The 17,201-nt window shown below is 40.4% G+C and overlaps 1 protein-coding gene across 1 annotated transcript; it reads left to right on the top strand.

Moving 5' to 3' along the window:
• Positions 1 to 1,172: 1,172 nt before the first annotated feature.
• Positions 1,173 to 2,210, top strand: LOC142504297 (uncharacterized). Its single transcript, XM_075617181.1, has 2 exons — positions 1,173 to 1,757; positions 1,944 to 2,210. Exons 1-2 carry the CDS (start codon positions 1,173 to 1,175, stop codon positions 2,208 to 2,210), a joined length of 852 nt encoding a protein of 283 aa, XP_075473296.1.
• Positions 2,211 to 17,201: the final 14,991 nt, after the last annotated feature.

Genomic DNA, 17,201 nt, shown 5'->3' with positions numbered 1-17,201 from the left:
ATATCAATACATAACATGAATCAAGTGGAAGGGAATAGCATGATAAAACCATTGAAATACAATACATATACTTCATGTGAGCACAAGGAATGAATTCCACTTACAACCAATAGAAAGCTTGAATCTAATCTCTTGGTACAAAACCTACAACAATAAACCATGTATTGCACCATCAATAACCCAATAATCAAACAACCATACCATTAAATCCATAAAACCAACACAATCAACAAACCCAATATTTCTCCCCAACACTAAAATCCAACTAATAACTAAACCAAAAGCTTACCTTAGCTCCTTGAACCCAAAAGAACCTTGTTCTCACTTCAATAATCCAACAATAAGCTTGAATCAAAGAAAGGAAAGAAAGAAATATAGGAACCCTAGTCTCCCTTGAGCTGAAATTTCGAGAAGTGAGGAGAGAAATGAGGAAATAATGAGCTAACTCTTGTCTTATAACACTTAAACCAAAAACACGCTTTTACTGTATATGTACCGCGGGTGCGCTAAGCCTTTGACCGCGGGTGCGCTGCGTGTACTGGACAACATCCAAAAATCCGAAACAGTCGACCGTGGGTGCGGTACTTCTCCAATCGCGGGTGCGGTGTCGCTTCTGCCCAATCACCGCGGGTGCGGTGTCTTTTTCAGTGCGGGTGCACTGTCACCTGAAGCCAACAATAAACTTTGCATCTAAAAATCGAATCGTAACGTCGCTTCTCCTCATAATTCGGCAACACTCTTAACAAGAAAGTTGCACCTCTAAGTCTAATCTAACCACTCCGATTGGCCTCATACCAATTGGCACAACATTCAAATTACCATGAATTAAATCTCAACGACGCTACACTATAACCACACATCCTCTATCAACAATACTATGAATCATAAATCGAAATTCTTAACATCTAAACTATACTCAAACTTAACCAAGTAGTCCATAAACATAAGAAATCTTAAACCGTACCGTTCACCAAGCTTGGATATTACAGATGCAACTGACTACTCATGAACAGGCACAAGCACAAGCCATAGTACACAGACATGTGCCTGTTCAGATAGACGTATATGATCGTTTTCGACGTTTGAATCCCCCTGAATTCATGGGAAGTACCGATTTGGTAGTAGCAGAAGAATGGATTAAATCATTGTAGTCCATCTTCTCCTACCTTCATATGGAAGATGCGGACAAAGTAACTTGTTCCATCTTTTTATTAACAAAGCATGCAAGAATATGGTGGGAGAATGCAAGGGTGGCATTACCTGCGATACCATTGACATGGGAAACTTTCAAAATCGTGTTTTACAACAAATATTTCAGTAAAGATGTACGAGCCAAGAAAACCAGTGATTTCCTTAATCTGAAACAAGGAAACATGTCAATTACTGATTACATACAACAATTCGAGGCTGGAGTCCAATATGTACCATATATTGCACAGGAGGACACAAGTAAGGGCAAACACTTCATGCGGGGACTTCGCTCTGAAATTAAAAGAGATGTACGGATGTCGAAGGTTGTTACATATGGAGAGATAGTAGAAAGAGCACTTATGGCAGAACAGGATGAGCAAGACATTGACAGAGATAGACAACAACGAAGGCAGCAGTACTTTCAAAAGAGCCAAAGAACAAGACAAGGCAAAAAGACCGATAGCAGAGGTACTCGATCAGAGGAACCATGTGGCAAGGGTCCTTCTCCACGTAAAGAACAAGATAGACCACCTTGTCCCAAATGTGGCAAATTCATGGCGGGGAATGTATGCAAGGTTCCAATGTTTGTTATCGTTGCAAAAAGCTAGGGCATCTCTCCAGGAATTGTCCAGGGAGTTATGAGAAAGTACAGGGACGCCTTTTCTCCCTGACTAAAGAGGAAGTGGATGCGGATACATCGATGATCACTAGTATGTTCTTGATTTCTGGTATTACTGCTATTGTTGTACTAGATTCAGGAGCCACGCATTCCTTTATTTCGGAATTTTGTAAGGAGACTGGGCATTATAGCAAGTACCACAGAGACACAACTCGCTATAGCTTTACCTTCTGGACAAGAATTACAAACAGATCAGATTGTGCGAGGGTGTCCAATATATGTCCAAGGCCATCAGATGTATGCTGACTTGATAGTTCTGAGGATGACTGATTTTGATGTGATATTGGGAATGGATTGGCTCTCGAAGTACATAGTTACTATTGACTGTGGCATAAAATGATCAAAATTGCACCAGTAGGAGCTGAACCATTCACAGTAGCAAGTGCAGGTATATCCTTACCTCTTCGGATTATCTCTTGTATGAAGGCATGTAAATTATTACAGAAGGGATGTCAAGGATATTTAGCATCTGTTTTAGCTATTGATCCACTGGTTTGTGAGTAAAAAGATACAGATGTTGTTTGTGAATTTCCAGAGTTATTTCTCGATGATGTTACAGGCTTACCCCAAGATAGAGAGACCAAATTTGTAATTGATGTTGTAGCAGGGACTCATCCGATCTCAAAAGCTCCTTATCAATTAGCTCCTACAGAAATGAAAGAATTGAAAGAACAGTTACAGGAGTTGCTTGATAAAGGGTTTATTAGACCGAGCTTTTCACCGTGGGGTGCACCTGTTTTATTTGTTAAAAAAAAAGACGGTATTCTTCGTTTATGTATTGATTATCGGGAGTTGAACAAAGTGACAATCAAAAATAGATATCCACTCCCAGAATTGATGATTTGTTTGATCAATTACAAGGAGTTGCTATCTTTTCGAAGATTGATTTTCGATCAGGCTATCATCAACTAAAAGTGAAATCAGATGATATCTCAAAGACATCCTTCCGAACCAGGTACGGGCATTATGAATTTCTTGTAATGCCATTTGGACTAACAAATGCACCAGCAGCTTTTATGGATTTAATGAACATAATTTTCAAGCCTTTTCTAGACAAGTTCGTGATTGTGTTTATAGATGATATTCTCATTTACTCACGAACTGTAGAGGAGCATCGAGAACATCTGGAATTAGTTTTGCAGATGTTGAAGGATAAACATTTATATGCCAAATGGAAGAAATGTGAATTTTGGCTTGAACAAGTAGCATTCTTGGGTCATATCATTTCAAAAGAAGGCATATCAGTGGTTCCAAGTAAGATTGAAGCTGTTAATAACTGGCTACGACCAACTACTGTTACTGAGGTACGTAGTTTTCTTGTGTTAGCTGGTAATTACCGTCGGTTTATAGCGGGATTTTCTAAGATAGCATTGCTTTTGACTGCTTTAACACGAAAGAATGTGAGATTTGTATGGAACGAAGCATGTGAGAATAGTTTCCAAGAGTTAAAGGCAAAATTGATGTCAGCACCGGTCTTTGCTATACCAAAAGGACTAGGAGATTTTGTGGTATACAATGATGCTTCGAAACAAGGTTTAAGAGCAGTGTTAATACAGCTTGGGAAGGTCATTGCTTATGTCTCAAGACAATTGAAGGAATATGAAAAGAACTATCCCACACATGATTTAGAACTGGCAGCAGTGGTATTTCCATTGAAAATATGGCGCCATTATCTGTATGGTGAGCGGTGTGAAATATATACGGACCACAGGAGTTTGAAATATTTATTCACACAAAAAGAATTGAATATGTGTCAACGACGTTGGTTGGAATTAGTGAAAAATTATGATTGTGTTATTAACTATCATCCAGGTAAAGCCAATGTTGTTGCAGATGCATTAAGTCGAAAGTCCAGTTCTATTGCTGTAATGCAAGTACAAGAACAAATTTTATGGGATTTACAGAATTTGAAGATTGATGTTATGCCAAAGGGCACTACAATTCAATTATCGTCTCTCATGGTTCGACCAATACTTGTAGATAGAATCAAGGCCGAACAAAGTGAAGACAATGAATTACAACAACTGAGGCAGCGAGATGAAGAAAAATGCAATTTGAACTTTGAATTGAATGGAGAAGGAATGTGGACATATCGAGGTAGATTGTGTGTGCCAAAACAAGGAACAATTAGAACTGACATTCTTATTGATGCTCATGCTACTCCCTATTCGATCCATCAAGGAGGCACAAAAATGTAAAAGGATTTGAAACCATTATTTTGATGGCCAGGTATGAAAAAGTACATTGCTCAATTTTTTGCACAATGTCTAACTTGTCAACAGGTCAAGACTGAACATCAAAGACCAGCAGGACTCCTGAAACCACTAACCATTCCTGAGTGGAAATGGGAACATATCACGATGGATTTCATTCTTGATTTTCCAAGAACACAAAGAGGGTTCAATGCTATATGGGTTATTGTGGATCGACTTACGAAATCAGCTCACTTTCTTCCGATGAAGACCACATACACGATGAATCAATATGCTAAAGAATACATCAAAGAGATAGTGAGACTTCATGGCATCACAGTGTCCATTGTATCTGATAGAGATCCCAAATTTACTTCTGCATTTTGGAAGAGTTTACATCATGCTATGGGAACTCGATTGTCATTTATTACGGCGTTCCATCCTCAAGTTGATGGACAATCAGAACGAGTGAATCAGATCTTAGAAGATATGTTGAGGGCCTGTACTATTGACTTTCCAAGTAGTTGGGACAGTAAACTACTGTTGGCTGAGTTTACATATAACAATAGCTATCAGTCAAGCATTAGAATGGCACCGTATACTGCTTTATATGGTAGGAAATGTCGCTTTCCAATACATTGGGATGAAGTAGGAGAAATAAAATTATTAGGCCCTGAATTGGTACAACAGACAGCCGAATTGGTAACCAAGATCAGAGAAAGAATGCACACTGCCCAAAGCCGACAGAAAAGCTATGCTGATGTGCGACGTCGTCGATTGGAATTTCAGGTTGGTGACCATGTAGTTGTAAAGATATCACCATTGAAGGGCGTTTTACGTTTTGGTAAGAAGGAAAAATTGAGTCCAAGATATATTGGTCCATTTGAAATCTTGGAAAGAATAGGAGACATGGCCTACCGAGTTGCTTTACCTCCGAACTTGTCAAATGTTCATAACGTTTTTCATGTTTCCTTGCTACGAAAATATTTGGCCAATCCTTCTCACGTTCTTCATTGTGAACCATTGGAGCTTGCATCGAATCTCTCATATGAAGAACGACCAGTCCAAATCCTCGATAGGAAATCAAAAGTGTTACGAGGCAAGGAAATACCTTTGGTGAAACTATTATGGCGCAATCACGTAATTGAAGAAGCAACTTGGGATCGAGAAGACAAGATTCAGCAGATATATCCTGATTATATAGTACGTCAAATTTCGAGGATGAAATTCTTTGAAGAAGGGGAGAATTGTAATGCCCGGTTACTCGTACAAATGATAATAAGGCGTTTATGTCATTTATTATGTAGTTATTTAGCTCATTAGATTTCACGTGATGATTGAGGTATCAATATTTAGATTTAACATGATATTTATATTGTACATGGTGTATTGAGAATGAATATGTGTTTAAATAGTGATAGTAAGATGTGTATGTAGATGTAGTGTAATGAAATTTGTAGGAAATGAGATGAAAATATGGTAGTTTTTAAGAGTTTTAGCATAATGATTAGAATATGCATTCAAATTATGTGAGGCCATAACCATTACAAAGCTAAGATGTAATGCTACAACTTTCATGATTTGGGTTTTGTCCAAATCATTGTGGAATAAAAGCCAAAAGCTCCCCGAAGTGTGTCGTGTATATCGTCATTCCTTCACTGACACATATTGGGAGAATAAGCATAACTTTTTACTCAGACCTCCAAATGACATGAAACTAGTTGGTGATTCAAGCCAAGACATAGGGCTAGAATTTTTATGTTTACCACCTTTTCAGATTATGAAAGGAAGAAACGTTTTCGGAGCGATTTTTGATGAAACAGTGTGCAGAGCCGAAAATTGCGCGCCCGGGCCGATGTGAATGTCCGCCCGGGCGGACCTGCACATAAAATAAAAATGTTAGGGCCGAGAGTTACCCGTACGGGCGGTAAAAGACGTCCGCCCGGACGACGCCTCATGTATGAAAAAGATAAGTATCGACTTTTTCAAGCATTCCTACCATTCTTACTTTCATTTACAGCAAGAACACGAAGCAAAACAAGATTTCTTCCTACCAAAGTCTAGGGTCCCGATTTCTAGATGTTGGCATTCCTATATCGAATTTCAGTAAAAGAGGTAAATTCCCCTTCTAATCATACATCGATATAACCAAACATCCAGTGTCTTGACCTATCCGTCATAGACTTTGGCAACCTCCGCCAATCACTATTCGGTGACAATGTGCAATGGGTCCTTGATGATTCCATAATCATCAGGCCCGTCTGTCAAAAGACTAATCGTCTAATACATACTTTCTATAAATCAATAGAACCAGCAAATCAGTCTAAATCAATGCACACAATAACAATAAGTATGTGGCTTAGGGAAACTCAAGTATATCATACTCGAGTCATTCTCCCGGTTGACATTGACTTATACCTTTCTTTAGTTGCAGTTCTGACAACGTTCAAGTCTGGAATTCGAAGTCTGTCAATACTCAATCTGGCAATGACAATATCAAGAAATACAATATCAATATACTGGTCAAATCAATACCAAATCTGATCAGTCTAAATCTAACTCAAAATCAACGGCATAACGGAACAATCTGAATATCCTCGTCAATACAATATCAATAGATATCAATTACCATAACTCATAATCAAGAACAACACCAATTTGATATCAAATCTCAATCATATCAACTCAGAAAATTATAACAATTCTATACGGTATCCGTTCTTCAATCCGGTTTCGATTATACTATGTCTAACATGTCAAGAACACCATATATGAATCATATCCGAATTTGAAAATATCACAATTTCAAATCATATCAAAACTTAGTAAAACTTACGTCCAGTTGTAGCCTGCGTCGATAGGAACACAGTACTGAAGTCAGATTAAAATTTAGACGGACGGATTTTCCTCAAATCGAATTAACTCTACGAAGGAATTTAACACTTCCTCTGCAATTCCCTTTCCGTTTCCTGGCTGAAGAATGAAAGAATACATATATATTGCATGTCCAAGGATAGGTGGCTCATCCCTTGAAGCAACACGTCTCGCGCATATGCACGACCTTCATCGGCGCATATGCGCGAGACAACATGTCTCGGCGCGTTCCAAGCAAGGCAGCTCGCGCATATGCGCGCCCTCATTCGGCGCATATGCGCGAGGTCCTTCACCATTCTTCACAACTCTCGGGTACCCTCGCGCACATGCGCGGATACACGTCGCGCATATGCGCGAGGTCTTCTGCCCATTTCGCGCATGTGCGCGCTTTCTGTCACGCATGTGCGCGAATGGTACTGTCCTCGCACATTAAATCTCGCATGCTGAATCAAATCGTGTCCCGATTAATCCTCTTATAATCATATCAATTTATCAACGAATCATTTCAGATTAACAACACATCAAATCTCGGCATTACATTTCTCCCCCCTAAAATACGATTTTGTCCCCGAAATCACAGGCAATCAATCCTATCAATAAGAAGTATATACTAGAATACTGAATATAAACTCACATCAATGAAATAGCCCTAGGAATCTCTGTCTCATGTCTGACTCAGTCTCCCAGGTAGCTTCTTCGATGCCATGACGACTCCGCTGAACTTTGACAAGCGGAATTGTCTTCGTTCTGAGCTGTTTTTCCTTACGATCGAGAATCTGAATCGGTTTTTCAAAATAGCTCAATGTCTCGTCAAGTTTGGCCTCGGCTAGCTGAATAACATGTGAAGCAACAGGCAGGTATTTCCGCAATAATGATACATGAAAGACATCATGTATCCCGGATAGAGAAGGCGGTAAGGCGAGTCGATAGGCACGATCTCCTATCTTCTCGAGAATCTCATACGGCCCAATATATCGTGGAGACAGCTTCCCTTTCTTGCCAAATCTAACAACTCCTCTGAAAGGTGAAATCTTCAAGAACACTCGGTCTCCTGCCTTAAATACCAATGGTCTACGTCGAATATTGGCATATTTGGCCTGTCTATTTTGAGCTGTCTTCATTCTCTTCTGAATCAGCTTCACTTTTTCAGTCATATCTCTGATCATATCAGGTCCAATCTCCGGTACCTCAGAGATATCATCCCAATACAAAGGGGATCTGCACTTCTTTTCATACAACACCTCAAAAGGAGCCATCTCAATACTCATCTGATAGCTGTTGTTGTAGGAAAATTCACAAAGCGGCAATGCATCTTGCCAGTTAGTGCTAAAATCAAGCACTACAGCTCTCAGTATATCTTCCAGTGTCTGGATAGTCCGCTCCTACTGTTCGTCGGTCTTTGGATGATATGCGGTACTCAGATGTAACTTCGTACCTAGAGCCTGCTGTAAACTCTGCCAGAAATGCGAAGTAAACCGAGGATCACGGTCTGATACAATCGACTTCGGCACTCCATGCAACCTAACCACTTCTCTGACATAAATATCGGCCATCTGGTCATGTCTGTACGTCATCTTGTATGGAATAAAACATGCGGATTTGGTCAATCTATCAATCACAACCTCTGGAGGAACGTGGTAACTGCGTCTCAAATCCATGGAAATGTGATCCCATTTCCATTCAGGAATAGATAAACTCTGCAGCACACCTCCTGCTTTCTTTCTCTCGGCTTTCACCTGTTGGCAATTCAGACATTTGGATACAAATGTAGCAATATCAGCTTTCATCTGTTTCCACCAGTATTGTGTCTTAAAATCATTGTACATCTTCCTGCCACCAGGATGAATGCTAAAACGACTGTTGTGCGCTTCTGTCAGTATCCGTTGTCTCAAATCTGAAACATTCGGCACAACAATACGGTTATTCACATACAAAACACTGTCATGAACCTGATATTCTGATTGATGTCCAGATCTGACCATAATAATCGAATTCTGTACATTCTGATCAATTTTCTATGCTTCTTTGATTCTTAGTATCAGTTCTGGTTCAAACCCGAATAGCACATAATCTCAGAGGCTGACAATCTGTTTCAAAGGCTAATTCAGACAAACAGCAATCTTCAATCAAATTCGAAACCCCCATCGTCGATAAGAATAATGAACATACCTTTCGACTCAGTGCATCAGCTGCTGCATTGGACTTTCCTGGATAATATTTGATTTCACAATCGAAATCCTTCAATAAATCAAGCCATCTTCGTAGCCTCATATTCAACTCGGACTGTGAAAACAGATACTTCAGGCTCTTATGATCAAAATATATTTCAAACTTCTAACTGTACAAGTAATGTCGCCATATCTTCAACGCAAAGACAATGACCGCCAATTCAAGATCATGAATTGGGTAACGAGTCTCATGTGGCTTCAGCTGTCTCGAAGCATATGCAATAACATGCCTTCGCTGCATCAGAACACAACCCAATCCTCGATGAGATGCATCACAATAAACCACAAAATCACCAGTACCTGATGGAATAGTCAATATCGGAGCACTGGTCAGTCTTTTCTTCAGCTCAAGAAAACTAGACTCATAGTCTTCAGACCATATAAACGGAGCATTCTTCTGAGTCAACTGAGTAATAGGCTTGGCAATACTCGAGAAATCTTTAATAAATCGATGGTAATATCTTGCCAAACCCATAAAACTGCGAATCTCGGGTAGTGATGTCGGTCTTGGCCAACTGATCACGGCCTCAACTTTACTGGGATCAACAGAAATCCCGTCTCCAGATATAATGTGCCCCAAGAATTTAACCTGTCTCAACCAAAACTCTCATTTCGCCAATTTAGCATACAGTTTCTCAGCCCTCAAAATTTTTAACACAGTTCTCAAATTCTCGGCATGTTCAATCATATACTTCGAATAAATCAAAATATAATCAATGAAAATAATAACAAAATCATCAAGATACGTCTGGAATACACGGTTCATCAGACCCATAAACACAGCTGGAGCATTAGTTAAACCGAACGGCATGACAATAAACTCATAATGTCCATACCTGGTTCTGAATGCTGTCTTCGAGATATCAGAATCCCTGACTCTCAGCTGATGATATCCAGATCTCATATCGATCTTGGAATATACGGAAGAACCCTGCAACTGATCAAACAAATCATCGATACGAGGCAAGGGATATTTATTCTTTACCGTTGCTTTGTTCAGTTGCCGGTAATCGATACAGAGTCTCATCGAACCGTCTTTCTTTCTCACAAATAGTACTGGAGCACCCCAAGGAGACACACTCAGTCTCATATACCCCTTGGCCAGTAAATCATCCAACTGTTCTTTCAACTCTTTCAACTCAATCGGTGCCATTCTGTAAGGAGCTCTAGAAATCGGAACTGTACCTGGCATCAATTCAATGCTGAAGGCTATCTCTCGAATCGGAGGCAAACCAGGAATTTCATCTGGAAGACATCAGAAAAAATCACACACCACTGGCAAATCCGCCAATGATGGACTCGATTTCAGTAAATCAACTGAAAAAACAAGGAATCCCTCCGCTCTTTTCTGTACAATCGAGTCATAGATAATACGGCTATCAAAGGAATTCTAGATCGAGAACCCTTACCGTAGAATTTCCACTCATCAGCCATATCCGGTCTGGATCTCACAATCTTGTGGAAACAATCAACAGTAGCTCTGTATTTGGTTAACATATCGATACCGATAATACAGTCAAATCAGACAACCCAAGCACAATACAATCTAACTCCATCTCATGCCCATCATACTGTAGCATACAATGTTTCACAGACTTCACTGATACAAACCTGTCCCAAAGGAGAAAGACAGACACTACAGTAGATAATGATTCAATAGGCACAGAATGCATCAATGCAAAGCGCTCAGATATGAATTTATGCGATGCACCAGTATCTATCAATACATATGCAGGATAGCCAGAACTAAAACAGTTACCTGCAACAACATCTTCAGGTGCCTCCTGAGCCTGCTCCTCTGTCAAAGCAAATACTTTGACCTGCTGTCTAGGAGGCTGGCTAACTGTCTGACTACCTCCTAGCCTCTTGCTGTGACGGAGATGGTGCTGGCTGAAATGAATGAACAGCAGCTGATCGTCTATCAGTCTGTGCCGCTGATCCAGATGATTCGGCACCCTATGATCTCTGAGAATCTCCCTGTGGGCAGACTCTGGCAAAATGTCCCTGCTGCCTACAAATACGGCAAATGCAAAACACTCCTCGGCACTGCTCTGTGGCATGTTTCCCTTCACAAGTGCTGCAGTAGGCTCCTATATAACTCTGGCCCTGACCGATCTATTTCGAGCCACTAGAACTGGATGAACTACTTCCAGATCTTTTAAATTGTTTCCCTCTGGCTTTCAGGAAATCTTTCTTTCCCCACTGCTGTTGCCACTCTCAAATCGGGGAAGTGGTTGTTGTGGTCTCGGTGCTGAAGGCACAAACAAAGCTCCTTTCTGTCTCATCAGACCAGCTTCGGCACCCTTGGCCCTGTTCAAGGCATCAGTAAAATTTTTCGGTTGCCCCGTGTTTACCAATGTAAATATTTCAGGATTTAGGCCATTAATGAACTGATCCGCAACGGCTTCGTCGTTTTCAGCCACATGTGGAGCAAATCTCAGCAAGGTAGAGAACTTGGCCACATACTCTTCGATGTTCAGGTGGCCCTGTCTCAAATTTGCAAACTCGGCTCCCTTATCCTTCCTATACGACACTATAAAGAATCTCTGATAAATTCAGTTCTAAAGACATTCCAGGTAATAGTCGTACCTCGATGCTCCAATGCTTTCTTCGTCGTAATCCACCAGTTCTTTGCAACATCATGCAACTGGTGCCCAATTAGTTTCACTCTCCGTTCATCAGTGTAATCCAAGGATTCAAACAGCATCTCAATGTCATCTAGCCAACTCTCGCAATCCACTGAAGTCTCAGTACCCTTCAGAGTCGGTGGAGGAACGACTGAAATCTCTTAAGCAATGTTTCCATCGGTTTTGCTGTCACATCCATTGGAGGATTCGAAGTGCTACCCTGTTCTGGTATTCTTCGAGGAGACATATCTAATTATCAAAAGGGTTTAGCAACCAAATACAACAATTCTGTTTCAGTCCTCCTCCGATCATCTTACTGCTGATCGAGAATCGGTTCTGATTCATTCTCAATAATACACGTTACCACAATCAACTCAGATAATTAAGTAAACATGTATTATATAAAGTAGTAACACATGCTAGCAATCAAAGCAAGGAAAGAAAACTCATTCTACCCTGCTCACTAGCTCCTATCTCAGTCTAACGATCTATCGCTCTGATACCACCAGTTGTGGGGACCCGGACGCTAATTCATTTATTAATTGTCTGTGGGAATAATTAAATCAATTATAATAAACAGGGTCTAAAATTTTTTTTTATACAAGTATCAAGTGCGGAACGTAATGTAATTCATTCGAATATATACATTGAAACTAAGTACAAGTCTTGTACCATATACAGTCATTTAAAACTAAGGTTTAACAACTACATATCAAGTGTTCAAACCTTATCTAGTATCCAAGTCCGTAGTCTCCACTCTATTCACGATCTCTCTTCATCTTCTTGACTCTGATCCTGTCCCACCTGTTGTCATGCACACATACACACACGACAACAGCAGGATAACTCCGGTGAGAAATATATCCCAGTATAAATCAACGATACATGCAATCATGTAATCAATATAAAGCATGAGAAAGATATCAGTAATATGAATCAAAATCTGAAAGCATAATTCAATATAAATCTGAAAATTAACTCATGACTCCATATCTCAGACTAGACTCATTCCTAGTCTAAGGTTCCGGTTTCCAGATGTTGGCATTCCTATATCGAATTTCAGTAAAAGAAGTAAATTCAACTTCTAATAAAACATCGATATAACCAAACATCCAGTGTCTTGACCTATCCGTCACAGGCTTTGGCAACCTCCGCCAATCACTATTCTGTGACAATGTGCAATGGGTCCTTGATGATTCCATAATCATCAGGCCTGTCTGTCACAAGACCAATCGTCTAATACATGCTTTCTATAAATCAATAGAACCAGCAAATCAGTCTAAATCAATGCACACAATAACAATAAGTATGTGGTTTAGGGAAACTCAAGTATATCATACTCGAGTCATTCTCCCGGTTTGACATTGACTTATACATTTCTTTAGTTGCAGTTCTGACAACGTTCAAGTCTGGAATTCGAAGTCTGTCAATACTCAATCTGGCAATGACAATATCAAGAAATACAATATCATATACTGGTCAATCAATACCGAATCTGATCAGTCTGAATCTAACTCAAATCACGGCATAACGGAACAATCTGAATATCCCAGTCAATACAATATCAACAGATATCAATTACCATACTCATAATCAAGAACAACACAAATTTGATATCAAATCTCAATCATATCAACTCAAAAAATCATAACATTTCTATACGGTATCCGTTCTTCAAACCGGTTTCGATTATACGATGTCTAACATGTCAAGAACACCATATATGAATCATATCCGATTCTGACAATATCAGAATTTCAAATCATATGAAAACTTTGTAAAACTTACGTCCAATTGTAGCCTGCGTCGATAGAAACACAGTACTGAAGTCGGATTCCAATTTAGACGGACGGATTATCCTCAAATCGAATTAACTCTACGAAGGAATTTAACACTTCCTCTGCAATTCCCTTTCCGTTTCCTGGCTGAAGAATGAAAATAATACATATATTGCATGTCCAAGGATAGGTGGCTCATCCCTTGAAGCAACACGTCTAGCGCATATGCGCGACCTTCATCAGCGCATATGCGCGAGACAATATGTCTCGGCGTGTTCCTAGCACGGCAACTCGCGCATATGCGCGCCCTCATTCAGCGCATATGCGCGAGGTCTTCACCATTCTTCACAACTCTCGCGCACATGCGCGGATACACGTCGCGCATATGCGCGAGGTCTTCTGCCCATTTCGCGCATGTGCGCGCCTTCTGTCACGCATGTGCGCGAATGGTACTGTCCTCGCACATTAAATCTCGCATGCTGAATCAAATTGTGTCCCGATTAATCCTCTCATAATCATATCAATTTATCAACGAATCATTTCTGATTAACAACACATCAAATCTCGGGCATTACAGGAGCACTGGTCAATCTTTTCTTCAATTCAAGAAAACTGGACTCACAGTCTTCAGACCATATAAATGGCGCATTCTTCTGAGTCAATGCGTAATAGTTTAGCAATACCTTGAAAAGTCTTTAATAAATCGTCGGTAATAACCTGCCAACCCATAAACTGCGTATCTCTGGCCCAGAAGTCGGTCTAGGCCAACTGATCACAGCCTCAACCTTGCTAGGATCAACAGAAATCCCATCTCCAGATATAATGTGACCTAGAAATACAACCTGTCTTAACCAGAATTCACATTTCGACAGTTTTTGCATACAGTTTCTCAGCCCTCAGAATTCTTAATACAGTTCTCAAGTGCTCGGCATGATCAATCATATCTTCGAATATATCAAAATATCATCAACAAAAATAATCACGAAATCATCGAGATATTTCTGAAATACACGATTCATCATACCCATAAACACAGCTGGAGCATTCGTCAAACCGAACGGCATGACTATAAATTCATAATGGCCATACCTGGTTCTGAACGCTGTCTTCGAGATATCAGAATCTCTGACTCTCAGCTGATGATATCCAGATCTCAGATCGATCTTGGAATAAACAGAAGAACCCTGCAACTGATCAAATAAATCATCAATACGAGGCAAATGATATTTTTTCTTCACCGTAGCCTTGTTCAGTTGCCGATAGTCAATACAGAGTCTCATAGAACCGTCTTTCTTCCTCACAAACAGTACTGGAGATCCCCAAGCGAAACACTTGGTCTGATGTAACCCTTGGCCAGTAAATCTTCCAAATAATCTTTCAACTCTTTCAATTCAATCGGTGCCATTCTGTACGGAGCTCTAGAAATTGGAACTGTACCTGGCATCAATTCAATGCTGAAGTCGATCTCTCGAATCGGAGGCAAACCCGGAATCTCATCTGGGAAGACATCAGCAAACTCACATACCACTGGAAAATCAGCCAATGATGTGCTCGATTTTCAGTAAGTCAACTGAATATACAAGGAATCCCTCTGCTTCTTTCTGTAATAATCGAGTCATAGACATAGCAGATATCAAAGGAATTCTCGATCTAGAACCCTTACCGTAGAATTTCCACTCATCAGCCATATCTGGTCTGAATCTCACAATCTTGTGGAAACAATCAACAGTAGCTCTGTACTTGGTCCAGCATATCAATACCGATAATACAGTCAAAATCAGACAATCCAAGTACTATAGCAATCTAACTCAATCTCATGCCCTGTCATACTCTAGCATACAATGTTTCACAGAATTCACTGAAATCAATCCTGTCCCCAAAGGAGAAGAGACAGACACTACAGACGATAATGACTCAACAGGCAATGCATGACTCAATAAAAATCTCTCAGAAATAAATGTATGAGAAGCATCCGTGTCAATCATACATAAGCAGGATAACCACATAAAGAATAGTTACCTGCAACAACATCATCTGGTGCTTCCTGGGCCTTCTCTTCAGTCAAAGGAAATACTATGGCCTGCTGTCTCGGAGGCTGGCTCACTGTCTGGCTTTCTCCTGGCCTCTGCTGTGACTGAGGAGTCGCCGTGGTGGCTGAAAGGAATGAACAGCTGATGATCGTCCACGTGTCTGAGTCACTGATCCAAATGACTCCGCTCCCTGGGATCTCTTGGAACCTCTCTGTGGACACACCCTAGCAAAGTGTCCCGACTGTCTGCAGATGTGACAAATACCAAATCTCCTTGGCATTGCTCTGTGGGATGTCTCCCTTCGCAAGTCTTGCAATAGACCCCGATATAGCTCTGGCTCTGTCGGGAACCCCCAGAGCTAGAGAACTGCTTCCTGACTTCTGAACTGCTTTTCCTCGAGCCTTCAAGAAATCTTTCTTTCCACCACTGCTGCTGCCACCCTCGAATCTGGGAGGAGGTTGATGTGGTCTCGGTGCTGGAGGAACATACGAAGCTCCTTTCTGTCTCATCAGACCAGATTCAGCTCCTTTGGCTCTATTCAGGGCGTCAGCAAAGTTATTGGTCGCCCGGTGTTCACCAATGTAAGATCTCGGGGTTCAAACCAATGATTAACTGATCAGCAATGGCTTCCTCATTATCGGCCACATGTGTAGCAAATCACAACAAGGTAGAGAACTTGGTCACATATTCCTCAATGTTCAACTAACCCTGCCTCAGATTGGCAAACTCTGCCCCCTTGTCTTTCTTGTACGACACTGGGAAAAATCTCTGATAGAATTCAGCTTTAAAAATATTTCAGCTAATAGTCGTACCTCGATGCTCCAATGCTCACTTTGTCGTAATCCACCAGTTCTTTACAACATCATGCAACAGGTGCCCAATCAGTCGAACTCGTCGCTCATCTGTATAATCCAACGAATCAAACAGCATTTCAATGTCATCTAACCAGCTCTCACAATCAACAGAAATCTCTGTTCCTTTCAGAGTTGGCAGTTTAAATGATTGAAACCTTTTTAACAGTGTTTCCATCGGTGTTGCTGTCACATCCATCGGATTTGCAGATGTACCCTGTTCAGGTACTCTTCGAGAAGGCATATCTGATTACCAAAAGGGTTAGTAACCAAATACAACAAACCTGTTTCAGTCCTCCTCTGATCATCTTACTGCTGATCAAGAATCGGTTCTGATTCGTTCTCAATAACACATGTTTACAATGAAATCAGATAAACAAGTAAACATGCATTTCAAATCAGTAAGGCATGCTAGCAATCAAAAGCAAGGAAATAAAACTTATTCTACCCCGCTCACTAGCTCCTATCTCAGTCAAAGATACCTACTGCTCTGATACCACCTGCTGTGGGGACCCGGACGCTAATTCATTTCTTAATCATGTTTGGGAATGATTAGATCAATTAAATAAACAGGGTCTAAATTTTTTTTAAAAAAATACAAATGCGAAAACGTAAAGGAATCACTCTGATATAAATATCAACATAAAGTACAAATCATGTACAACATATGTTTATCGCAACTAGAGTTCAGCCACTACATCAAGTACTGAAAATCAATCTACTCTAAGTCCGGATCTCCACGCTAATCTTG

Source organism: Primulina tabacum, chromosome 9, assembly GCF_025594145.1.
Source record: "Primulina tabacum isolate GXHZ01 chromosome 9, ASM2559414v2, whole genome shotgun sequence".
NCBI classification, from domain to species: domain Eukaryota; kingdom Viridiplantae; phylum Streptophyta; class Magnoliopsida; order Lamiales; family Gesneriaceae; genus Primulina; species Primulina tabacum.
Note: the sequence above shows the minus strand (reverse complement) of the source record. Positions and strands in the feature narration are given on the sequence as shown.